Source organism: Macaca mulatta, chromosome 16 (assembly GCF_049350105.2).
Source record: "Macaca mulatta isolate MMU2019108-1 chromosome 16, T2T-MMU8v2.0, whole genome shotgun sequence".
In the NCBI taxonomy this organism is placed as follows: domain Eukaryota; kingdom Metazoa; phylum Chordata; class Mammalia; order Primates; family Cercopithecidae; genus Macaca; species Macaca mulatta.
Window position 1 is genome coordinate 68,115,410 of NC_133421.1, and position 26,843 is coordinate 68,142,252.

General features: G+C 46.3%; 2 protein-coding genes across 3 annotated transcripts; one reads left to right on the top strand and one right to left on the bottom strand.

Moving 5' to 3' along the window:
- Window positions 1-4,097: 4,097 nt before the first annotated feature.
- Window positions 4,098-14,962, bottom strand: DUSP3 (dual specificity phosphatase 3). Its single transcript, NM_001266548.1, is given in 3 exon segments — window positions 4,098-4,445; window positions 10,733-10,959; window positions 14,795-14,962. Coding segments are annotated over 3 exon segments (558 nt in total). The 5' UTR covers window positions 14,920-14,962; the 3' UTR covers window positions 4,098-4,239.
- A 1,559-nt stretch (window positions 14,963-16,521) lies between these two features.
- CFAP97D1 (CFAP97 domain containing 1) lies at window positions 16,522-20,907 on the top strand. 2 transcript variants are annotated; one of them, NM_001194612.2, is given in 6 exon segments: window positions 16,522-16,673; window positions 17,211-17,281; window positions 17,878-17,996; window positions 19,290-19,413; window positions 19,947-20,003; window positions 20,457-20,907. In NM_001194612.2, coding segments are annotated over 5 exon segments (495 nt in total). In that variant the 5' UTR covers window positions 16,522-16,549; the 3' UTR covers window positions 20,457-20,907.
- Window positions 20,908-26,843: the final 5,936 nt, after the last annotated feature.

Sequence of the window (26,843 nt, forward strand, 5' to 3'; positions counted from 1 at the left end):
TATGCTTATGGGGAGAGAAATTGAAGGAGCAAGTGACTCACTTTTCCACATAAGCCTTTTGCATTGTTTAAGTGTATTACTATATACATATCATATTATTTTTAATGAAAAATTTTTAAAATTATACTTAAAAACACTTTTACCTGTTTTATATTTTAGTGCTCTGCCTTTAGATTTTGTGTAGAACCATAAAGATTATGTTGTCAGAGTTTTGACAAATAGTGAACGAGTCCAATTGCTTCATATGATAGAGGCAACAGGAACCTCAAGGGGCTTTCTCTGCCCAGACTTCTGTCTGGGAGAAAAGGCACCCACTTTCTCTAAGGTTTTTTATTCAAAGGAACATAACACCAATAGTGGAATTTAAGGCATCTGGGGGAAGGGGATATGTTTAGGGACTGTTCATTTGCAGGATCACTCAAATCCCAAAATGCCACCCAGTCATCACGTGAGGCTACCTTGAGATGAACACCCTAGTCCCCTACTGTCTTAGGAGTACAAATCTTACCTCCTTCATCCAGGTGGGCCATTCTACCTAAGAATATTCCTAACAGAACATTTCTGGTACTGGAGAGATGTTCATCAATATCTACTGCATAAACAGGACCATCATGGAACCTATAACTAGCTCAGAACAGCTATGTTTTAAAGATGATTATTTTTAAAAAGTTAGAAAAAGCAAATATAAAAGCTAAGCCCTCATGAAAAAAGCTAAGCATAAAAACATAAAAGAAAATCAACTGTGATAAGAAGGACAAAAAAAAAAACAATACCTTTGTAATGTAAGACATTTATTTTGGCTACAGTTTTGGTGTTTTAACACTGATTTGTGATACAATGGACATTAAACTTCCTTTAAAAAATAAAAAAACAATTTGGTAGCTCTCCCTTTTCTGTCCAGAAAATTCACTCTTTCACAATCAAATTACCCTAAAATCTGGCGGAGTTAAGAGGCAACAAAATTTAAGCTTCCAACCAATCTGTTCTCTCAACCTGAAATGTCTTCTATTTCCAATCAGGTTAAAACCTTGACTTGGAAGGACCATCACTGTTAGCCCTTCAGTGATTCCTGACACCAGTTCTGTGAAAAAGAAAATTTCCTGCGAGAAAAGCTCATGTCTTCAAATTGAAGATCAGTGCTTTATTTATTTTTATTAAAACAGTAGCATCTTAACTTGTGGCACAAAAGGCCCCAACATTCCCTTTCCGAACCATCCATCACCATGGGTGGAAGGCAGCGCCACCTGCTGGCCATCACATTATGACTCACATACCCATAATTTCCTTGCGGTGCTTAATTCCAAGTGGGGATTATTAGAGACCCCTCAGAGCCAAAAGGGACCTTAGAGGTCTTCTAGATGAGTCCCCTCATTTGTAGGTGGTGGTTTCTGGATAACTCAGAGTGGCAGGGACACAGACCAGCCTGTGGAACGGTATACTGCTTTAAGATTGAGAAGAAAACCATTTGGCGCTCTAATTTTGCCTGGATGGTGCTCTGTCAAAGAAAGGGATCAGGTCTGGGGAGGGGGTAAGGGCACCCTGAGTTCCTGTTCCAACACTTCCCAGGCGGTAGAAGGCTGTCCAGGAACAGCTCCCATCCACAACTGGGCATGTGTTGGCTCTTACACAAGAGACTTTTATTTTACTTGAAGAACTAGGAGCTAAATCTCGTTAAGTAAATACGGGGTTTTGGGGGTGAAGGACTATCAAGAAATCCCAAGTTATCAGCATAAAAGTAGTTCCAAAGTAAAGGCAGTGATTCTCCCAGTGGCCTTTTCTCCCTCATGCCCCCACAGAGGCTTTCGAGAGGTCCTAGTTAGCCAGCCACACCAACCTGCTGTGTTCACGTAAGTAGCTGTGCCTGTCCCATGGGGTGACCACTTCCTGGGCATGGGAGGGGAGCCCCAGCCCCAGCTCCCTAGCCTCTTCCAGGAGCAGAGCAGAAAGCTCTACTTAGGGGTACTACATCCCACCTGGAGAAAGAGCTGCACATTCTAGCCTATGAGGGACCCACCCTTTTTACTTGCTTCTCCGGAGCTGGATCAAGGGCATGTGCAGTACACCTGGAAATCCCAGGGAGCCCTTTTCTTGCAAAAGAGTATCATATGAAAGAATCCAGCTTCAGGGAGCAGCAAACCCAAAATCTTACCCAGCTCCACCTTATAGAGCTGGACAACCCTGGGGGCCATGCCCTTAATCATTCTGAACCTCAATTCCTTTTTTAATAAAGGCCACAATACAAGAACAAGCTCTACTAACTTTACAGGGTTATTGTGAGGCTCAAGTTAGATTAAGTTGGAAGGCTACCTGGAAGCTGTGCAGTGAGGTACCCAGTTTAGAGGATGGCCATTTCACTTAGGTGGGTTTATCTGGACACCTTTTTCACTATCTGGAGAAGAAGACACATCCTAGTTGTTCAGGGCTGCTGTGGTCACAGAGAAAAGTGGACAGCAAATGACCAGGCTGGGCAGGACTGCTCCTGTGTGATCAGAGACCTTCATAGCCGGGAGTGAGGCCTTACACCACACCTGCTTCTCCGTGTCCCAGCCAGGAGCTCCTGGCCAACTCTGAAAAAGGCACATTCCCCACCTTGGCATATTAACACTGCCTGAATTTAAATGTAAAACTGAGTTGTAAATAGTCAACAAAAGTCCCTGATATTTCATTTTAGGTAAGATACCTTCACAAGGCCTTGCAAGTGATCCTACCATGAATTCAGGCTTCTGGGAGCGTGAAACACCCACCAGAACAATGCCCTATGTATATTTGGTGCTCAAAAAGCATTTAATTTCTTAAACTTTTATCAGACAACTATGTGCAAGGTGCTGGGGGCATGGCTGAGGACCTTCTCTTTGCCCAGAGTGACCCTGAAGATAAATAGCATCACAATCACTTTCCATAATAATAATAATGTAAAATCCTAACAAGACTGTGTTTAAAACAAAACTCTTATATTCTGGCAAATGTGCATACACATGTGAGGGGTAGTGCATTCCAATATCATCCTTAGAAAGTCTTTTGAAAGGCTGACTGCGTTTGGGTTTTTTTGCTCTACCACCAGTAAAGGATCCATTTGGATACTCCGCCATGTCTTGTGTCTGCCTGGCTGAGTCACTTCAGGAATCCCATGCTGGCACCAGAGAGCTCTAAGAGCCACCTGCAATGGGCAGGGTGTGTGCCTGGGACTTTTCACTTCCCTGCTGTCTTCTGGCCGCATTTCTGAGAGGCACCCCCCACACACACCCATGCACACATGCTGTAATTGGCCAACTTCCTCCTTCTGTTCTTGGAATAGCAACCAAGACAAAAAGCAGTTAGCACGAGTGGCTTGGGCTTGCCAGCGCTGTAATTCAGGACAAAACCCTTGTAATTCTCCAAATGGTGGGGTTTTTAAATAGGTTGGACTTCAACACCCTGTTTTCTAAAAGAGAGAGAAAAAAAAAGAAAGCATGCCCAAGGCATCGCTCTTCTCAAAAATGAAGTGACTGAGATAAGGTCAAAGCGAAATATTCCAGAGCAGCAGATTCTGAACTCAAGGCTTCCAAAGATTCACATTTTGAAAACTCTATGGATTTAGGAGGGTTCTCCAGGTTTGCCCACACAAGGCCTCTTTGTGTAGGGACCATTCTTCCTAAGGAAATCATTCAATGCAGCCTTGCTATGGGAATCTCCATCCACTAATGACTGACAGACACCCCTGCCCCAGCTCCGGACCTCAAGACGTGAGAGCTCTGCCTATGTACAGGGTGTGGAAGGCTGTGGGGACAGTGGGGGGCACAGACGTGGCGGGGAGAGTGGCCTGCATTTGCATAGTTCCTTTACTAGAGCTCAAGGTGTTGAGGTCCCCACTCAAGAGAGGATTTGGGAGTAGGGGAAGGGAGGTCATGAGGGACCTCTATGAGCATCCTAGGCCTTACGCTTCCACACACCTCCTGCCCTGGGCCATCGGGAAGCATGCAGGCCACAGGCCTTCCCCCTCTGAGCCCCCATCCTAGGGAAAAGACATCGAAAGTTACAGAAACAGGACAACTGGGGAGCGAGGACGCCCCCCTTGGCAAGCTTCTTTGTGTACTCCCCAGGGTGGGGAAAGTGGCCCAGGACTGTGTTGAGACAGACTTGTAGACAAGTGCCTTGTGATGTTGGGAGCAGGGTACAGTGTGTTTCCTAAACATGGCAGCTCGGGACATCGTTGCCCACGGCCTCCCCCGTAGACCTCTAAGCAGAGGCAGCGGGGATGCCCTAGGGTTTCAACTTCCCCTCCTTGGCTAGTCTGTCATTGAGCTGGCACAGCTGGGCCAGGAAGCCATCGTTGGGGCCAATCTCACGGTTCTGCCTCACGATGCTCAGGGCAGACTTGACATCCATCTTCTGCCGCATCATGAGGTAGGCAATAACTAGCGTTGGAGAGCGGCTGTAACCTTCCCGGCAGTGGACGAGCACCCGGCCTGTAAGAAACAGGGGAGACGCGGTGAGCTGGGGGCGTCCCATCACACCATGGCATCGGTCAAGACTCTTCCGTGAAGTGCCACTTAAAACCACAATGTCACGCCACTGTGTGCCCGCCAGAATGGCTAAAATGAAAAGGATGGAAAACCCAAAGTGCTGGTGAAGATACGGGGCAACTGGAGCTCTTCTGCATGGCTGGGGGAGGTGGGGTGTGAATTGGAACAACCACTTTGGAAAGTTGTGTGGCAAGGCGGCATCTCCTCAAACTGAACACGTGCATCCCCTCTGGCCCAGCAATCCCACTCCCAGGCCCAGGTCCAATAGAGATATGCATTCACTTTCACAAACATGGGTCAGAATGTTCATAGGCAGCACTGTACATCATGGACCCCAGCTAGAAACCCCCAAAGGCCCATCCACAGTAGAAAGATAAATACAAAGAATGACCAGCCCACCACTTAGCAGAAGCAACATGGAGGCAGCACACAGATATGAGGTGGACGAGCCCACAGAGTAGGAAAGTGGGTGAAACCCATCTGTGCTGTCAGAAGCCTGCAAGGGGCCGGGTGCGGTGGCTTATGCCTGTAATCCCAGCACTTTGGGAGGCCGAGGCAAGTGGATCACGAGGTCAGGAGTTCGAGACCAACCTGGCCAACATAGCGAAACCCCATCTCTACTAAAGATACAAAAAAATTAGCCAGGCATGGTGGCGTGCGCCTGTAATCCCAGCTACTCGGAAGGATGAGGCAGGATAATTGCTTGAACCCAGGAGGCGGAGGTTGCAGTGAACTCAGATTGAGCCATTGCACTCCAGCCTGGGTGACAGGGCGAGACTCCGTCTCAAAAAAAAAAAAAAAAAAGGCCAGGCGTGGTGGCTCACGCCTGTAATCCCAACACTTTGGGAGGCTGAGGCAGGCGGATTGCCTGAACTCAGGAGTTCACGACCAGCCTAGGCAACACGGTGAAACCCCATCTTTACTGAAATACAAAAAATTGGCCAGGCATGGCAGCGTGCGCCTGTAGTCCCAGCTACTTGGGAGGCTGAGGCAGGAGAATTGCTTTAACCCAGGAGGCGGAGGTTGAGGTGAGCCGAGATCGCACCACTGCACTCCAGCCTGGGCAACAGAGTGAGACTCTGTCTCAAAAAAAAAAAAAGAAAAAAGAAAAAAACCCCACATTGTTGAAGCCATATGAACCCAGGTTTAAATTTGACTGACTGATTGTAATGGTAAAATGCATCCATTTGGCTAATGCACAATGCCCAGTCACTTGATCAAACACTCATCTAGATATTGCTGTGAAGGTATTCTGTAGCTGTAATTAGCATCTACAGACAGTTGACTTTAAGTAAAAGGGGACCACCCTTGATAATGTGGGTGGGCCTCATCAAAACAGTTGAAGACCTAATGGACAAAGATTGAGGTTTCCTGGAGAAGACATATTACACCTCGACTGTTACACAGAAATCCTGCCAAAGTTTCCAGCCTGCTAGCTTGCCTCACTTCAGACTTCCCAGCTCTGAGAAGCATATGAGTCAATCCCTTAAAATAAATCATATATGTATATATAAATCAATATAATAAATATATATAAAATAATATATGGCCAGGTGCGGTGGCTCACACCTGTAATCCCAATGCTTTGGGAGGCAGAGGCTGGAGAATCACTTGAGGCCAGGAGTTCAAGACAAACCTGGTCAACATAGTAAGATGCCATCTCTCAAAAAAAAAAAAAAAAGAAATAGCCAGGGTGGTGACGCATGCTTGTAGTCCCAGCTACCTGGAGGCCAAGGCAGGAGGATCCCTTGAGCCTGGGAGGTCAAGGCTGCAGTGAGCCAAGATTGCGCCACTACATTCCAGCCTGGGTGACAGAGCAAGACTCTGTCTTAAAAAAAATATATTAATATACATATAAACTATATATTATGTAAATATATGTAATATATAGAGACTACATATAACATATATCTTATATGTAAATATAAAACACATAACTATATAATATAATTATATAATTATATATTATATTATATAAAATTATGAATGATAAAATTATATCATATATTAGATATAATTATATTAAATAAAATATTTAATATAATTATATATTTATATTATATAAAATATATTAATATTATATACAATTAAATTTAAATTTAAAACATAATTATGTAAAATAGATTACATATAATTATGTATTTATATATTTATAATATATATTATATATTATGTATTTATATACAGGTTTATTTTTATTAAAAAATATATATAACATATTTTAATATTGTGTGTGTGTGTGTGTGTGTGTGTATATATATATATATATATATATATATATATATATAAAAAATAGACACCATCTGTCAATATCCACAGGGGAGATTGGTTCCAGGACCTCCTGCAGATATCCAAATCCACAGATGCTCAAGTTCCTGATTATAAAATGACATCATATATGCAAATAACCTCTGCACATCCTCCCCTATACTTTAAATCATCTCCAGATGACTTATGATACCCAAGACAATGTAAACAGTTATTAGACTATATCATCTAGAGAATAACAAGGAAAAAAGTCTGTACATGTTCAGTACAGACATAACTTTTTTTATGTTGTTTTTAATATTTTCAGTCTGCGGTTGGTTGAATCCACAGATGTGGAACCCACATACACTGTGCACATACACTGCAAGTGTGTGTGTGCCCTTTTACCTGTTCTTTGTTTTGTGGTGTGTGTGTGGTGTAAGCGTGGTGTTTTGTCTCGAAGAAGCATGGGTCAGGCACAAATAAGCCCACCCTGCTAGGAACTATGTTGAAAATTTTCAAGACAGGATTTAAGGGAGACTATGGAGTACTCTGACGCCAGGAAAACTTAAAACTTTGTGTAAAATAGACTGGCCAGCATTAAGGGTGGGTTGGCCATCAGAAGGCCCTTGTTTCACACGTATGGCACAAGGTAACCTGTAAAGCCACAGCACCCAGACCAGTTCCCATACATAGATGCGGAGGACCACTGTATATTCTATTGGTCCTGTTTTTTCTAGAGAATCCTGACCAATACACTGGTTATTAACTCATGATCTACCTACCTCAAGGTGCCTCGGTTTTCTTATCTGGCCAATAGTACCCATTGCACAAGGTGGTTAGAAGATTAAAGGAGATGACACATGAATCCTCTAGGTTAGCACCTGGCATCCATGAGCACTCAATAAATGTTACCCAATACTGGGCATCCTCTGGTGGCACCTGGTACACCCTCAGCTACAGCAGCCCTGGTCCCGTGTCATTGCCAGACATGCGCAGATCGACTTTCTCTCCCAGAGGACGAATTCCTTAACAGCAAGAAATGGCTGGGTACGGTGGCTCACACCTGTAATCCCAGCACTTTGGGAGGCCGAGGTGGGTGGATCACCTGAGGTCAGGAGTTCGAGACCATCCTGGCCAACAAGGCAAAACCCCGTCTCTACTAAAAATACAAAAATTAGCTGGGCGTGGTGGCACATGCCTGTAATCCCAGTCACTCAGGAGGCTGAGGCAGGAGAATCACTTGAACCTGGGAGGTGGAGGTTGCAGTGAGCTTAGATTGCGCCACTGCACTCCAGCCTGGGTGACAAGAGCCAGACTCCATCTCAAAAAAAAAAAAAAAAAAAACAAAGGCAAGAAATGTGGGGCATTGATTTTTGGATGTGTTACAATCTCTAGCATACACCTTATGCTCAATAAATATTTCCTGACTAGCTGAGTGAATTATTACCTACTAACACCTCTATAAGGGCATTGTTTGGCAAGGAATCTGCTAGCCCAGAGTCCAACAGAGTCTCTTCTGCTCCCATCACCCTACCTGCAAAACACCACTCTATTTTCTCAATGCCTTCCAAATCAGGAAGCAGGAGTCCTCCACTTTCTTGCCCATTCACCCTCTGGCCTGTATGCCCAAAATATTCAGAATGGGGCTTCCCCTGCCCCACCCTAGGAATGAGACCCTCTGCAGAGCAGCCACCTCACCATCTAGAACATACTTTGCATGCCCAGTGCACACAGAGCCTACTGGAAAAGGGGCCAGTTCAACCTCCCATTCCTCTAAGCCCAGCCCAGATGCCACCTCCTCCATGAAGCCTCCCTTGGTTTTCCCAGCTGGAAGTGACTGCTCCCTCTTGAGCATCCTCAGCCATCCCACCTAGCTCTCAGTGATGGGTCCCTGGACCCCACTCCCTGTCGGAGGCCAGCATGTTTCTGTTGACTCACTTAGCCACTCATTCTTGGAAGCATTTATACTTGGCATTAGAGCCCATGGAATTCTTCATCACTTGCTCATTAATCATTTGTGGTGTACCTACTATGTGCTAAGGAGACGGACAAGGAACAAAGTGGACCCAGCCTGTGGGCAGGCTTCATGGAAGAGAGGACACCATGCCAAGGACGAGGTGGAGTTTGCCAGAGGACCGGGTAGGGAGAGGCATAGAGAACTTTTCAGACTGAAGACCCAGCACACCTGGACTGAGACAGGAGGTCAAAAAAAGAGAATGTTCCTAGGTTTTGGGAAGTGGAAACAAAGTCAGAGAGCTTGAAATTCCCTGAATGAATGACCAATTGATATTACATGAGAACAACAAAATCCTTCCCCTTCACTCAGCCTATGTCTACACAGGGTGAGGAGCTCAGTACAGCTGGAGTGGAGGGCGTGGGCAGGGTGGGGGGTGACAGTGACCGGCAAGGACCATGAGGGGCCTGTCAGCAAAGTCTGCAGATACTCCCACAGTAAAGCTTCTCTCTGAGCCCTGAGCGTGCACTGTCCAGTGGTCTAGAAAATTGTGTTTACTGGAAATAATTCAGACGGTGAGGTTGCTGGGCCCAAGAATCATCAGAGTAGTAGAGCCAAGGCTGATCACACCTCATGGGGGTCCCCTCCGCTGGGAGGGTTTGGGGTGGGGAGGGAGGAAGAGGCTAAGGGAGGAGCTGAGAGAAATAGCTAAAAGCAGAAAGGGAGAAAGGGCGAGTGGCCCAGCCTGCTCAGCTGATGTCTGCTTTGTGGCCTTCTAGGGTTTCTTGCTGTAACGCCTTGGTGACTGCCAGCACCTTGGTAGTTCTCCTTCAGTCTTACCTTACCTTTGGGGGCTGCAGAAAGTGTTTTTTAAGTGGCTGGAAGATTTGGCTGGGGGGGCTGTGGTTTGCTGACTGCCAACCTAAGCCGACCACAGCTACCCCTTTTCCCCTTGCCAGGCAGTCACATGAATCTCTAGCCAATGAGATGTGAGGGGAATTTCTGGGAAATGTTTTACTTGTTCTTAAAAAAAGAGAGAGACCAGGCATGGTGGCATGGGCTTGTAGTCCCAGCTATTCAGGAGGCTGAGGTGAGAGGATTGCTTGAGGCCAGGAGTTGGAGACCAGTCTAGAAAATGTAGCAAGACCCTGTCTCTTTAAAAAAGAGAGAGTGGCTGGGTGCGGTGGCTCATGCCTGTAATCCCAGCACTTTGGGAGGCCGAGGCCGAGGTGGGCGGATCATCTGAGGTCAGGAGTTCGAGACCAGCCTGATCAACATGGTGAAACCCAATCTCTACTACAAATACAAAATTAGCCAGGCGTGGTGGCACATGCCTGTAATCCCAGCTACTCAAGAGGCTGAGGCAGGAGAATCACTTGAACCCAGGAGGTGGAGGTTGCGGTGAGCCGAGATCGCGCCATTGCACTCCAGCCTGGGCAACAAGAGTGTGACTCCGTCTCAGAAAAAAGAGAGAGAGAGAGAGAGAGAAAAGGTGGGAAGAGATAGCTGCAGTGTCTCATCTGCTGTACTTTGTCCTGCTTGGATGTGGTGACCGGATCCCATCTTGGGACCAGGACGGGAGCACCCAACACTGAGGTGGCAGAAGAGAGAAAGGGAAAGGGCCTGGTCCAGATGCTACCACGGAACTGCTGAATCAACCAGCCCCTATGCTCTTTCACCTCAGGACTTCCTGCCATGCACATGAACACATGAACACGTCTTCCTCATCGTTACAGCTGTTCGAATGGGGGATGTGTAAGCAACTGGAAACCAACCTCCAGCCAAAGTGCAATCAAATGCAAGGACCCTGGGGCTGCCACGGTGTGAATGAGTTGCACATCCTGTGACACATGGGGCCACTTGACAGGCAGCCAGGTGAGCAGAGAGAGACCTACAGCTCTGTCATTCACCCCAGAAGATGGGAAACAAGGAGGTTTCCAAGAAGACACCTGTTGTGGGCCTGTTTTCCAGAGGGATAGTCTAGTCAAAGCTGCCTCCCATCTTTTCCTGGCGGGAGGTCGCTTACCATTCTTTTGAGCCAAAGCCTGGTCGATGAAGTCAGCAGCCCTTTCAAAGTAAGCGCTGAGGTTGAACTCCTGTGTGTCATTGGCCTTGATGCCCAGGTAGGTGATGCCGGAGTCCTTGTAGAAGTTGGCATTGGTGTTGACGTGCATGAAGGACCTGCCCTCAGCCGCGTTCAGAACATGGGTGATGCCTAGTTTCTGCAGCTTGGGGATATCCTGAGCCACAGACCTGGACGGGAGACAATGGTGGGGATGATTAACCAACCAAATGGCAGCCCCAGGGGGAGGAAGATGAAGGAGGATTTAAACCTCTTGGCAAAGCAAGGAACCCCTCCATGCTCTGGCCCCTGCCGGCTTCTCCTGCCTCAACTTATGACCTCCTCCCTGACTCTGGCCATATCGAATTGCCAGCAGCTTCCCCAAATAGACTGGTGGTTTCATAGCCATGCTGTTCCCTCTGGAATGCTCTTTCCCACCTTTTCTGGAGAAATGCGCCCTCTCATCTTTCACACCCTCTGCAGTGTTTGTCTCCCCTCCATTCCATTTGGCCCCATGCTCCCTAAGCTGTGGTGGGGGTGTACATAGCCAACTGGTTACAAATGGGCTCTGGAACCAGACTAACTGGGTCTGCACCCAGCCCAGGTACTAGCCAGGCAACCTTAAGAAGCCATTTAACCTTTCTGTGCCTCAGTTTCCCTCTCTGTAAAATGGGGATAACAGTGCCTTCTCCCTGAGGTTCTTATGAGCATTAAATGGGCTATTCCGTTGACAGAGCCGGACATGGTAGTGAGCACTACAATTCTAATGCTTGATTGTGCTTCTGTGTTTAGACATCCAGGCTTTGAGCTCCTTGAGAGAGGAACCATGTCTGCTTTAAGTCTGTTTCCCCACCACCTGCTATAGTACCTGCCACATAGTAGGTGCTGAATAAATAAGTGGTGAATGAGTGTAGAAAAATAAATTTGTCACGCGCCAGGCAGCCCCCTCCCTGCCCCCTAGAGGGATCCTACCTACCACCTTCCACTAGCTACATTTCCAAAGCTCTTTTGGGTGATTTAGTACTTGGGGAGTAAGTGGCCCCAACAGAACTATGGGAGGTTACAAAATAATTGATCTAAGGCTGGGTGCAGTGGCTCACACTTGTAATCCCAGCACTCTGGGAGGCCGAGGCATGTGGATCACCTGAGGTCGGGAGTTCGGGACCAGCCTGGCCAACATGGTGAAACCCCGTTTCTACTAAAAATACACAAATTAGCCAGGTGTGGTGGTACAGGCCTGTAATCCCAGCTACTCGGGAGGCTGAGACAAGAGAATCACTTGAACCCGGGAGTTGGAGGTTGCAGTGAGCCGAGATTATGCTATTGCACTCTAGCCTGGGTGACAGAGTAAGACTCTGTCTTGAAAAATAAAATAAAATAAAATAAAATAAAAATAAAAATCATAATTGGTTTGAATGGTGAAAAGGCCCTTTTATTTCATCTCACAAAACATCCCAGCCCAAATGGCAGTTTATACTTTATAAAATGTTACCTCCTATGTGATCTTGTTTGCTTACTGCGAGCAGCCCTGTGAGGAACAAGGATGGCAATATCCCCGCTTAACAGAGCTTGAACTCAGGGCCAACAGGATGAGCAGAGGGATAAGCACAGGCCCCATGTGCTGCCGGTGGCAGAGCTGGGGGAAGATCTCCTTTCTCCCGACATCCAGCCCTGCTCTATCTTACACCTCACTCTGCCTCTCATGCCCACATCTGCTGCAAAACCCCCAAGGCCTGGCAAATGTGGCTCACACAGGCTCTGTCTCTGCCTTGTGAGGACATGGCTGCAGCCCTGATTTTGTTAAGGGGATGGAGCCCAAGTCCTCTTGGTGCTTGGTGCTCACTGATCCTTCCTGTTGAGGAACCTCCACACCCCTGGCCAAGTCAAAGTCAGATGTGCTTAGAGGGCAAGGGATGTATTTTCTACAGGGGCCATCAGCAATTGCCACTCTGGCTACACCAGACGTGCACAACCTTGGTTTCCACTTGGGAAGTGATGACAGCTGAATGGCCAAGCTGCCCAAGCAAGCGGCGTTCCTGAGGCTAACAAGGCCTGCTTGCTGCTTGGGGCAAGAGGAAGGGTGTCTCTAGAGCTTTGCAATTCCTGAAGCCTTTGGCTGACACTGTGGGACTCTGTTTATTCCTGCTTAGGACACTGCACAAGACTGTAAAGCAGTGGCTGATAGAAAAAAATCCTTTGAAGAGTCACTCCCATTCATCTAATACTTTTTTTTTTTTAGATGGAGTTTCACTCTTGTTGCCCGGCTGGAGTGCAATGGCACGATCTCGGCTCACTGCAACCTCACCTCCCGGGTTCAAACGATTCTCCTGCCTCAGCCTCCCAAGTAGCTGGGACTACAGGCGTCGGCCACCACGCCCAGCTAATTTTTGTATTTTCAGTAGAGACAGGGTTTCACCATGTTGGTCAGGCTGGTCTTGAACTGCTGACCTCAGGTGATCCGCCTGCCTCAGCCTCCCAAAGTGCTGGGATCACAGGTGTGAGCCACCGCGCCAGGCCTCTAATACTATTAATAATTCAATATTCAAAAAATTTACCATTATCATTATTACTATCTCTACTATGAATGAACATTGTACAGTGCCTGACATAAAGTAGGCGCTCAGACTGGTGAATGAATGATGGAATGGATGAGAACTGTCCCCATGAGGCTAGGGCCTGATGGACCCCTTCTAGTTCCACGATGAACCCCATTTCTGTGGCAGTCCTTGGCAGGCTGAACAGCAGGTCCTAGCAGAGGTCAGGAAATACATACATGAACAAGACATTGACCCTGTCCTTGTAGTCCCTCACACACTCTGAGCCACCATTTCCTCCTCTGTAAAATGGGAGGAGGGTTAGTTTTGAATTTTCAACATGCCATCCTTGGGCTGAGCCATGGAGCTTAGGATTTTGGTAACTGGGTCCTCAGAGTCTCATGAAAATCCAACCTGAGCCTTTCCAAGGCTGTACAGGCATGCTAATCTATTCTTTCTTGTGGCTCCTATTTCACATCTCAGAATTCTAACACTGGTTCTCTTCTGCTGATTAGACATTCTTACTATAAAAAATTTTAAAATTTAAATTAAAAAAAAAATTCTTACTGGCCAGGCGCAGTGGCTAACGCCTGTAATCCCAGCACTTTTGGAGGCCGACGCGGGCAGGAGTTTGAGACCAGCCTGGCCAAGAGACCAGCCTGACCAATATGGCAAAACCCCATCTCTACTAAAAATACAAAAATTAGCCAGGCATGGTGGTGGGCACCTGTAATCCCAGCTACTCGGGAGGCTGAGGCAGGAGAATTGCTTGAACCCAGGAGGCAGAGGTTGCAGTGAGCCGAGATCGCGCCCTCCAGCCAGGGTGACAGAGCCTGGGAGTGAAAGGTCAAGAGCCTTTTCTAGGTAATGGCTCAGGTCCTTAGGGGGATTATCAGTGGACCGTTCTAGAATCTCCTGTAAATCAAACCACATCTGGAAGGTGGGGGCCTGGAAATCCCGGCCCAGCTCCCCGGACTCGCTCGTTTGGGGTGTTTAGGTTCCCTGATCCGGGACTGCCGGGCCAGGAAAATTCCATGCCCGAATTGTGACGTCGGCCCGTTGCCATGGCGGCGAAGGCAGACATTCCGCGGTGACCTCACTGCAGAACCAGGCAGCTGTCACATGACGCGCTGGCAGGAGACCGGCCGGGCGACCGAGGGCCACCTGTTAAGTGAACATGGTAGCCCCGACCCCGCCCAAGGCCAAGCCCCAAGGGGGTGGCGGCTGAGGACCCAGGCAGGCGCCCCCCGGGCTCCGTGCACCCCGCGACGGGGAATGGCCGCGCCCGGCCAGGCAGGGTTCCAGTTCCTTGGCCCCACGCGCTGGGGTAGGCGTCGACTCCAGCCACCTCCCAAGCCCCCGCTGTGGCTCCCGGAGGGGCGATCGCGCCCGGGCTCCCCCAACCCAAGACTCGCGACACCCCGACCCCGGCCTCGAGTGGGCGGGGCGTCCCGAGAGGGACGGCGGGGCCGGGCTCACTGGGGGGACTCACGCGTTGCCCACGTAGATCCGCGGGGTGACCTCGTTGCAGGGTTGGCTCGGGAGGCTGTAGCAGCCGCTGCCGTCCGAGAGCAGGTCGTTGAGATCCTGCACCGAGAGCTCGAACGAGCCGGACATGGCGGCGGCGGGGCCCAGCACGCCCGGCAGGAGCAAGCGAGGCGGAGAGCGGCGGGTCAGCTGGGCGGGGGCTCGCTCCGGGAGCCGCCCAGTCCCGCCCCAGGGGCGGGCCCGCAGGGCTCCGGGAGCTGAGGAGCGCGGGCGCCGTGACGCGGGGGCCCAGCGCGCCACTCCTGGGCGCGTCCCCGGGGGGAGACGCCACCGCCCTCGAGTCTCGGGAATCCTCGCCCCATCCCGGTCCAGGCCGTTTGTGTATCTTTGTGTATCTTTGTAAACTGGGAAGCGCGGTAACTTCCTTCCCTGAATTAAATGCAGGGCCCAATAAACGTTTCTGTGGCGGGGGTACACCTAGAGGTTCCTTCAGTCTTTCAGGATTACAGGGACCGCGGGGTTCGGCTCGTGAGCGGCTCCCTGCTGTGGAGGCATCACCCGGGCGCTTGACAGAATCAAGCGCCCAGGTGATTGCTGGAAGAGTTAAATGTGACATTCAAGGAAGGCACCCAGCACTGCATGGCGAGCACTCAATAAGTGTTGGTCCTTCCTCAACAAATGCGTTGAGCACCCAGTGGGTGCTACACCCTGTGCTGGGGTGGAGATCAATCAGACTCCTGCAGCCCTTCCTGGAGCAGATGCCAGCCCACCATAAGCCACTCAGCATTTCCTGAACTCCCACTAAGTACAAAAGATAGTCTGTACTGGAGGAAAGCCGCCCTCCCCTACTGCCATGAAAGACTGGCAGTTCCCTTCCTGCAAAGAGCAAATTTGGCCTTGAATTCAGGAACCCCACATCCTGAGCCCAGCCCTGCCACTAATTTGGTTCTTTTTTTTTTTTTTTTTTTTTTTTGAGACGGAGTCTCGCTCTGTCGCCCAGGCTGGAGTGCAGTGGCCTGATCTCAGCTCACTGCAAGCTCCGCCTCCCGGGTTCACGCCATTCTCCTGCCTCAGCCTCCCGAGTAGCTGGGACCACAGGCGCCCGCCAGCTCGCCCGGCTAGTTTTTTGTATTTTTTAGTAGAGACGGGGTTTCACTGTGTTAGCCAGGATGGTCTCGATCTCCTGACTTTGTGATCCACCCGTCTCGGCCTCCCAAAGTGCTGGGATTACAGGCTTGAGCCACCGCGCCCGGCCTAATTTGGTTCTTGAGTAACATTGCTGCTGCTGTGGTCTTCAGTTTCCTCATTTGCAAAAGGAATTGGATCAGATTATCATTAGGGTCAACTTTCTCCTCCCCCAAAACTTGTGGTCTTGCACCTTCAGGCAAGCTATTGCAGTGGAGACTACTTAGCTGATAGCCCAAGATGTGTAACCAAGGCTGGAATTTCTGTACCCCTCACCCCACCCCATCCCTGGCCACCCCTCCCAGCACACCACTCCTTTCCTTCTGGTGTTGGCTGGTAGCATCTGCATTCTAAGCAGGGGAGAACGCTTTCGAGTTCCTTGACTTGAGCCTAGGTTAGCATTAAAAACACAAGCCCAGAGGCAGCCAGCCATGCTCCGCTGCTCCTACTCCCTTCCCGGGACCTGTCCCTGATGTCATAACTGGGTAACTATGACAGCTTGTCATGGGGACAGCTAGGCACCTCACAGAGGAGCCTGGGTACCTCATTTCTGAAGTGAGACTAGGAAGAGAAGATGAACAATTCCCTGGATTATCTGGCCTACCCTGTTATCGTCTCTAATCACAGGCAAAGCACAACCTTCAGAAAGAAACTGGACTTTGGCCACTACATATCTCACAAGAATAGAATACAAATAGGTATGTGGGCACTTTGGGCTGGACACCGCTATCAGGGATTTGGGAATGGTAACCCATAAAGAGATCGACAGTAAACCAGACCAGGTCACAGCTTTGGGATGATATGGCCTTATCTGCTGAATTTGGGCAAGAGGGCATTAGCACCAATAACAAAATGTATCTTCCACAAGGGAGTTCACTGGATGGAAATACTCCCTTCAACTCTTTAAAGCCAAAGTACGTTAGAAAGAGGATAGGACTTCAGAAGCCAATAGACAGGCTAAAAATATTGGAAAAGGATTGGAAGAGAGGCTTTTTCATTGGATTAAAAGGATATTTATCTCTGTAAATTTTACTTTCACTATTCTTTTGTTTCTGCTCAAAAGTCTCCAGAGATGTCCATTTGATAAATTAAACCAAACCAAACTTCCTGAGTCGCATTAAGGTCCTAATTCAAAAGTGTTCATTAGTCAAGGACACTGTCTAGTGCTGGTTTTCTGAGGCCGCTACTGGAATTCCTGTGATGTAACATTGTTCCCTTTTATCCCCCTTCTCTAGTGAAGCCTACTGTTGATACCAAACCTCCAGTGGCGCACACACATCACATTTTAAAATTGAGCAAACTACAGGTATTTGTTCTCGCTGCTTGCAGATGTGCAGATGTATTTTATGGACTTCCAGTCCATTTCCTAAAGAGGTTCAATTTCTCAGAGCCTTCTAAATACCCATCTACTCAAAGATTTGTTAACACTCCTTCCCACACACGTCACCCCTAGTCTTTCCCGCCCCACCCCCCAGGCGGAGTCTCGCTCTATCGCCCAGTCTGGAGTGCAGAGGCATGATTTCAGCTCACTGTAACCTTCGCCTCCCAGATTCCAGCGTTTCTCCTGCCTCAGCCTCCCGAGTAGCTGGGATTACAGGCGCATGCCACCATACCCAGCTAATTTTTCGTATTTTTAGTGGAGACAGGGTTTCACCATGTTGGCCAGGATGGTCTTAGTCTTCTGACCTCGTGATCCGCCTGCCTCGGCCTCCCAAAGTGCTGGGATTACAGGAGTGAGCCACCGCGCCCAGCGTCCCAGTCTTTTAAGTTCTGCTCCCAGTCTCCCCTGTGGCCCTCAATGCACCCCTTTCCCATGATCTCAGAGGAGGGGGACACTAAGTCATTGTGTGTGGGAGCAGTGTACTGATGGTGTCACTACGGTGAGGTGTGGTTTCTTACCAGGGTGAACAAAAGAAAATCAACAAAATCGAGTATGAAAACAAGCAACTGTGTCAGAAAATCGCAAATGCCCATCGTGGCCCTGCCAAGGTGGATTGCTGGAATGAATATTTTTCCAAGAGGTAATGTTCTTTGTCTTCATTTCAGTTTTGAAAAGTCAAAATTGACTTTCCTCTTGGGTTTTAGTGTGAGCTTTTCCCAAGCCACAGGAGTACGTAAGGAAAGTTATCTTGAGGGAGAACCAAACAGACCATGTTACACAGAATGAAAACTTTAAAAATGGGGACCTTTCTCCAGCATTAAAGAGCTTTTATTTCATCTAAGAGACTTTTCAGAGTCCTATTCAGTTTGTCACAAGAATGCACTGCCCACTTTTATAAGATGGTGGCCATGTGTCTTAGTCCATTATAGGGTGTTATAGCAAAATGGTATAAACTGGTGGCTTATAAACAACAAAAATTTATTTCTCATAGTTCTAGAGGCAAGGAAGTCCAAAGATCAAGGTGCCAGTAAATTCGGCATCTGATGAGGGCCTGCTTCACAGACAGCCATCTTTTCACTGTAACCTCATGTGGCAGAAGGAGCAAGGGGTTTCTCTCAGGCGTCTTTCATAAGGACACTAATTCCATTAGGGTGACCTAATCATCTCTCAAAGGCGCACCCCCTAACCATCACCTTAGTGGTTAGGATTTGAACATAAGAATTTTGGGGACACAGACATCTGGACCATAGCACCATGGCTGGGGCTATGATGTGATATTCTTAAAATTGGTTCCAGAAATCTTTCCTAAGCAACTACTATGTGCTAGGCACCAGGAATAACAGAGATGAAATGAGATGTATATTTCCTAACCTCAAAGAACTCAAGGTCTTGTAGGGGAGATATTTATGGAAATAATGACAATGCAGTGTGATTAGGATACAAAAGAAGCACATGCAAGAGAAAGAATTTGGTGTAGGGGGAGGAGATGGTCAAGATGCCATTCCTATATCCTGCTATATTCTGGTATAAGTTGAAAGCTGAGAGGAGCGAGGTGACCCAAAACTTGTCGCCAGGGATTTATCCACAGGGAGACCTTCCCCCAACCAGAAGTTCTCAATCCTGGTTTTACATTATAATCCTTGGGGAATTTTAACAAAATGCCAGTGTGCGTGGTTCACCTCAGATCAATGAAGTAGAATCTTCTCATGGGCAACAGGGTTGGGGACCACTGATATAAACCTCCAAATGCTGTGTACATTTCCCAGAGTGCAGTGCGGATCAACAGGCTGCCCCAGTGGCCTGTGGGCTCAGCAGGACAGGTTACTCCCTGCACTTAGACAGCCTGGCATTTATGATCTCATGACTTCATCTCCCCCACTTGTTAAGATGAGCATTTTCTTCTTCACCCATCTCGGGGTTTTGTGTTTTTCAGCTTAAACAGAGAAACGAGGAACCGCGAGCTAGTGAGAATCACCATGGAAAACCAGGGCATTCTGAAGAGGCTTGTTGATCGCAAACCCCACTATGACCGCAGGGCATCTGAGATAGACTGGCAGGCACGTGGGCACTTATGTTATACTCCCAGACACACACAAGAGTTTGTCCCTGTTCAGCCTAGAGAGAGTCTCAGAAAGATCCCTAAACAGCTAGAGTCAGATCACCTGAAATGTAACAATCATTAAAGGAAAAACCATCCAAAGCAAACAAAACTAACAGGCACAAACCATCAAACAAACAGCTAAAACATCTTGGTAACAAAGCTATTATGTATCAGTTTCATAACATAACAATTATGTGTCAGTTCCAGAAAAATAATCTAGTAGCATCTTCCCTCATCCCTTAATTCATTAAGAAAGGCTGAATGTACAGGGATTAGGGTATAAGAATCAGTCAGTATGTGGTTGGTTTGCTTCATTTGGGAATGACCCTTAAAAAGGTCAGGGGAGGGGAAGCCATCTGTGGTGTTTTAAAAAACCTCCACTTACTGACTTTGGTCTTTAAATCTTTTCTAAGTCATCCCTAGGATTTAGAACTTCAGTAATAGCACCAATGCCCTGGCATTGACATAAACCAATTTTTTTCCTTCAAGAATTCAAGGCGCTATATCAGAAATACTACGAGATATCTTCTCTCCCAAAATGAATAGGTATGTCTCTCTCACTATCAAACATTGTGACCAGAGCTGATACCAAAGCACTGAGAACCCCATAAATGGCGAATGAGGGGCCCAGTTAAGGAGACGGATTTTGCTCTTCTCATATAATATTGACTAGTCATCCATTCAGGAAACATGGGGCTCTCTGACTTTATTTCTTCTCTCCATACAAGAAGGAAATGATATTGCTTTTTGTCATCATCTTTGAGGCTTTGTGGGAGTCTAAGGGGAAGTGATTTGTTCCAATAAGACATAAACTGGAGCACTTGTGGCTTTGAAGTTGTGCCAAAGTTACATTCCAGGTCTCTCAGTATTCAAAAGTACCTGCATGTTGTCATTTTGTATTATTTAACATTATTAGTAATGACTAAATGGACACTCAGGTGTTCCAAAGAATAGTTCTGTGTAATTGATGTGTCTCCTCTCTTCTCCACTGAATACAAGGTTATTCACCATGGAAAAGGTACAAGAGAAGGCCCTGGGATTTCCTGGCTGCTTAGAATCGTAAGACACTCCTGAGTGGCTGAATGCTCAATCTTCAGACGCTTCAATAAAGCTTGGAACATAAAATGTGTAAGTTACATTTAGGGGACCCAAAGGCTTTACGTTCTCATTCCAAAATGGGGCAGGCAGAAGGAAAGATGCAATGAGCATTTTTATTTGGGGCTATGAAAAGAAGTTTTAACGAGAGAAAGAGAGAGAGAAATCAGAGAACTCTTTAAAACATACACCATCATCACCATCCCACGGAAGAAGAAAAGCTGGGGTGAGATCATCCAGCCACAAGTACAGCACTGTCAAAATGGAAAACAAAATCACATGACAACATCAAGGTTCAGAAAACACAAGGAACAAGTGCCGTTAGTTCCTCTGTGAATATACACAATTGGAAAAGAATGCCTCATTGAAGTTTCCATGGACTCTGTTCATTTATAGGGAGCAGCAGCAGTGAAAATGTCTCAAAACATATGGTGTGACAATGTTGCAGGCCTGCTATGACTGGTCGTGCTAGTTTTTAGCCCAATTATATTAGTCAGCATTTTCCAAAGAGACAGACTCAATAGGAGAGGGGGAGAGAGAGAGAGACAGAGAGAGGATTTATTTGGGGAATTGGCTCACAAGATCATGGAAGCTGAAGAAATCCCACCAGAGGCCATCTGCAAGCTGCAGACCCTGATGCAGCAGGGCAGATAACCCCCAAAGTGGGACTTAGCCTGCAAGGGTTCTTGGCTTCACCCAAGAAAGAATTTAGGGGTGAACCAGTGGTAGGGTAGAAGAAGACAGTTTTATTGAAGCAGCAGTGTTACAGCTCCATGACTGCTCCTGCAGAACAGGGCTACCCCATAGGCAGAGAGCTTTGCAGTCATAGTTATACTTACTTTTAATTACATGTAGATTAAGGGGCAGTTTGTGCAGAAATTCTAGGAAAAGGGTAGTTTTTGTTTGTTTGTTTGTTTTTTTGAGATGGAGACTCACTCTGTCGCCTAGGCTGGAGTGCAATGGCACGATCTCAGCTCACTGCAACCTCCACCTCCCGGCTTCAAGCGATTTTCCTGCCTCAGCCTCCCAAGTAGCTGGAACTACAATCACATGCCACCACACCCAGCTAATTTTTGTATTTTTAGTCGAGATGGGGTTTCACCATATTGGTCAGGCTGGTCTCGAACTCCTGACCTCAGGTGATCCACCCCCCCCCCCGCCGGCCTCCCAAAGTGCTGGGATTACAGGCGTAAGCCACCGTGTCCGGCCTATAGGAAGGGGTAGTAATTTTTGGGTCCTTAGATCATTGCCGTGGAAAGAGGTGGCAACTCCTAGGTGTTGCCATGGTAATGGTAAACTGACATGGACACACTAATGGGAGTGTCTTATGGAAAGCTGCTTCCACCCCTTCCCTGTTTTAGCTAGTCCTCAATTGGATCCTGTGTCCAAGCCCCGCCTCTGGAGTCAAGTTCTGCCTCCCACCTCACTGGGATGCTGGTAGCAAGGCTTGGTCCAAGCCGAAAGCCTCAGAACCAAGAAGAAGGTGGTGTAACTTTCAGTTCAAGGTCAAAGGCCTGAGAACCCACCAGGGGGGACAAGGGTACCGGTATGTGTCTTGGAGTCCAAAGGCCAAGGAGCCTGGAGTTGTTGTCCCAGGACAGGAGCGGAAGAGTGTATTCTAGTTCCAGCAGATAGATTGACATATTCACCTCTTGTCTGTTTTTGTTCTCTCTGAACCCACAGCAAGTTGACTGATGCCTCTCCACATTGAGAGTGGATCTTCCCACATAGTTCACTCAGACTTACATGCTAATCTCCCCTGGAAACACTCTCACAGACACACCCAGAAATAATGCTTTACCAGCTTTCTATTCAGTCAAGTTGGCACCTAAAATTAACCATCGCACTGACTTTTTAAACTTTCTATTTTGAAATAATGAAAATTCACAGGTAGTTGAAAATAAAGGAACAGGGAGGCCTCCTGCAACCTTCACCCAGTCTCCACCAATGTTAGCATCTTGCATAACTGGTGTACAATATCAAAACCAGGAAACTGACATTGGGATGATGCACAGAACCTACGCAGGCTTCATCAGTTATACATGCACTCATTTTTGTACATATGTGTATAGCTCTATGCAGTTTTTCTCACATGTATAGCTTTGTGTAACCACAACCACATTTGAGATACTTAAAAGCACTATTATCAAAAGACACTCTTGTGCTACCCTTTAGCCACAGTCACCTCAGACCCTCAAGCCTAACTCTTGGCAATCAGAATCTGTTTTCCACCTCTCTGTTAGTTCATGGTATTACATAAATGGCATCATGCAGTATATGTCCATCCTTTTGAGACTGGCTTTTTTCACTCAGGATAATTTCCTGGATGTTCATCCAAGTTGTGTGTGCCTTTTTATTGCTGAGTAGTTTTCCATGGTATGGACGTACTACAATTTATTTAACCACACATCCATCAAAGGACATTGGGGTAGTTTCTAGATTTTCAAACATCATTATTATTATTATTATTATTATTATTATTATTTTGAGATGGAGTCTCGTTCTGTCGCCCAGGCTGGAGTACAGTGGTGCGATCTCGGCTCACTGCAACCTCCACCACCCAGGCTGAAGCAATTCTCCTGTCTCAGCCTCCCAAGTAGCTGGGACTACAGGCACATGCCACCACACCTGGCTAATTTTTGTATTTTTAGTAGAGAAGGGGTGTCACCATATTTGACAGGCTGGTCTTGAACTCCTGACCTCGTGATCCACCTGTCTCAGCCTCCTAAAGTGCTGGAATTACAGGCGTGAACCACTGTGCCCGGCCTGAATATTATATGTGAAACTGCTGTGAACATTTGTGTGCAAGTTTCTGCACAAAAATATATTTTCTCTGGAATAAATGCCCAAGAGTACAATTGCTGGGTTGTATGGCAAGTCCAATTTTAGTTTTAAAAGGAACTACAAAACAATTTTCCAGAGCAGCTATGATACCATTTTATATTCCCACCAACAATGGATGAGTGATCCAGTTTCTCCACATCCTCATCAACATTTGATGTTATCACTTTTTTTACTTTAGCCATTCTGTGTGTAGTGAAATCTCATCTGTATATCCTCTTCAGTGAAATGTCTGTGCATGTCTTTTGCTCATTTCCTAATCTGATTTTTAAATTTTTTTTTATTTTTTATTTATTTTTTTCGAGACAGAGTCTCGCTCTGTCACCTAGGCTGGAGTGCAGTGGCACGATCTTGGCTCACTGCAACCTCCGCCTCCCGGGTTCAAGCAATTGTCCTGCCTCAGCCTCCTGAGTAGCTGGGATTACAAGCATGTACCACCAAGCCCGGCTAATTTTTATATTTTTGGTAGAGATAGGGTTTCACCATGTTGGCCAGGCTGGTCTCAAATTCCTGACCTCAGGTGATCCACCTGCCTCGGCCTCCCAAAGTGCTGGGATTACAGGCATGAGCCACCACACCTGGCCTGATTTTTTAAATAGCAAATTTTGAAAGTTATTTACATATTCTAGATATAAGTCCTTTGCCTGCTATGCACTTTGCATGTATTTTTCTCCCAGTCTATAATTTGTCTTTTCATCCTCAAGGTCTTTTGATGACATCCAATATATCAGTGATGAAACTGTTCTATATCTTGACTGTATCAATGTCAATATCCTTGTTGTGATACTGTACCATATAGTTTTGCAATATGCTACCACTGGGGGAATCTGGTAAGGAGTTTACAGGATCTCTCTGTATTATTTCCTACATGCATGTGAATCTACAGTTATCTCAAAATAAAAAGCTTTAAAAAAACAACATGTCTAAATACAAATTCATTATTAACTAACAACCATTCTTCTAGACACCCAGGGTAGAAACCTGAGGTCATCTTTTACTTCATTCCTTCTCTTTCCTCCTATCCCCCTCCCTACATATCTTTTCTTTTTTCTTTCTTTTTTTTTTTTTAAGACAGAGTCACTCTGTTGCCCAGGCTATGGTCTAAAAGCTACGAGGCTTATGTCTCAATCTCTATATGAGCTACTGCCCATATTTCAGGCATTTGTGATTTATAACTTGTATTACTAATGCAAAAATATGCCCATATTACTTTCTAGCTTAATGGCTTCAGTGATTTGCCATTCTTGCATAATGGGCTGGAACTTTAAATAGAGTATACAAGGCTTTTCATGATCCAGCCCATTAACTGCTCAGGTTATATTAGTTATAGTTTCAAAGGTTTGGAGATTTTCTGGTTATCTTTCTGTTATTAATTTTTAATTTGATCCCATTATGTCCAGAGAACATACTTCATCATTTCAATTCTTTTAAACTTGTTAAGGTGTTTTGTTTTTTTTTTATCAAGGTGAATATTTTATGGACATTTGAAAAGAATGTGTATTGTGCTGTTAATGGGCGAAGTGTTCTATAAATATCAGTTAGGTCCCGTTGGTTGATGGTGTTCAGTTCTTCTACATCCTGATGATTTTCTATCTAGTAGTTCTATCAGTTGCTAAGGGTAGGTGTTGAAATCCCCAACTGTAATTGTGGATTTGTCTATTTCTGTTTTTAACTCTGTTTTTGCTTCATATATTTCGAAACTCTGGTGTTTGGCACATACACATTAAAGACTGATGTATATTTTTGGTGGATTGAGTTATTGATTTTTTTTTTTTTTTTTTTGGAGACAGGGTCTCACTCTGTCACCCAAGCTGAAGTTCCCAGCGGTGTGATCTCAGTTCACTGCAACTTCCACCTCCTAGGCTCAAGCAATCCTCCCACCTCAGTCTCCTGAGTGGCTGGGACTACAGGCATGCACCACCGTGCCCAGCTCATTTTTGTGTTTTTTGTTAGTAGAGATGGGGTTTCATCATATTGCCAAGGCTGGTCTCGAACTCCTGGGCTCAAGTGATCTGCCCACACTGGCCTCCCAAAGTGCTGAGAGTATAGACATGAGATCTCTTTATTATTATATAATGTCCCTCTTTGTCCCTAGTAATTTTCTTTCTCTGAACTTACTTTATCTGATATTAACATACTCAGTACTGCATTCTTAAAATCAGTGTTTGCATGATATATTACCTTTTATCATTTAACTTTCAGCCTACTTGTGTCATTATGTTTGAAGGAACATATACTTGCAGACAGCAGATACCGACGGTCCCTGACTTACAATGGTTTGACTTAAAATTTTTTATTTTATTTTATTTTTTTTTTTTTTGAGACGGAGTCTCGCTCTGTCGCCCAGGTTGGAGTGCAGTGGCGCGATCTTGGCTCACTGCAACCTCCGCCTCCTGGGTTCATGCCATTCTCCTGCCTCAGCCTCCTGAGTAGCTGGGACTACAGCTGCCCGCCACCACGCTGGCTAATTTTTTGTATTTTCAGTAGAGACGGGGTTTCACCATGTTAGCCAGGATGGTCTTGGTCTCCTGACCTCGTGATCCACCTGCCTCGGCCTCCCAAAGTGCTGGGATTACAGGCGTGAGCCACTGCGCCCAGCATGATTTTTTTTTTTTTAACCTTGTAATGGTTCAAAAGCAATACACATTCAGTAGAAATCATACTTTAAGTACCCATACAACTACTTCTGTTTTTCACTTTCAGTACCGTATTCAACAGATAACATGACATATTCAATATTTCATTATAAAATAGGCTTTATATTAGGGTAATTTTGCCCAACTATAGGCTAATGTAAGTGTTCTGAGCACATTTAAGTTAGGCCTGGCTAAGCTATAATGTTTGACAGGTTAGGTGTATTAAGTGTATTTTCGACTTCAAATGTTTTTCAACTTACCATGGATTTATTGGGAACGTAACCCCATCATAAGTCAAGGAGCATCTGTACTTCTATTTTTATGTATTGTGTTGTTTCTTTCTTTTCCCTCCCTCCTTCTTCCCTTCCCTTCCCTCCCCTCCTCTCCTCCTCCCCCCTCTGTCCCCTCTTCTCCTCTCCCCCCCGCTCCCCTCCACTCCCCTTCCCTTCCTTCTACCTTCTTTCTCTTTCTTAGGTCCCAGCCTCTTTCTGTTAATTTATTTCTGTTTGGAGAGCTTCCTTTAGCCATTTTTAAAGGGTAGGTCTCAACAAACTGTTTCTCTTCATCTGAGAATGTCTTCATTTTTCCCTTTATTCCTGAAGGTTAGTTTCACCTGACACAGGATTCAAGGTTGACGGTTTTGTTTTCAGCACTTGATAAGTGTTGGACCACTTCTAGATGGCCTCTATCATTTCTTTTATAGGTACTGCAAAAATAGTTTGAATTAGCATTCCTTCCTGGTTGTTTCTCTCTGACTGTTTTAAAGATTTCTTTTTTCTTAATCTCCAGTTTTTAGAAGATTAGTTATGATGTG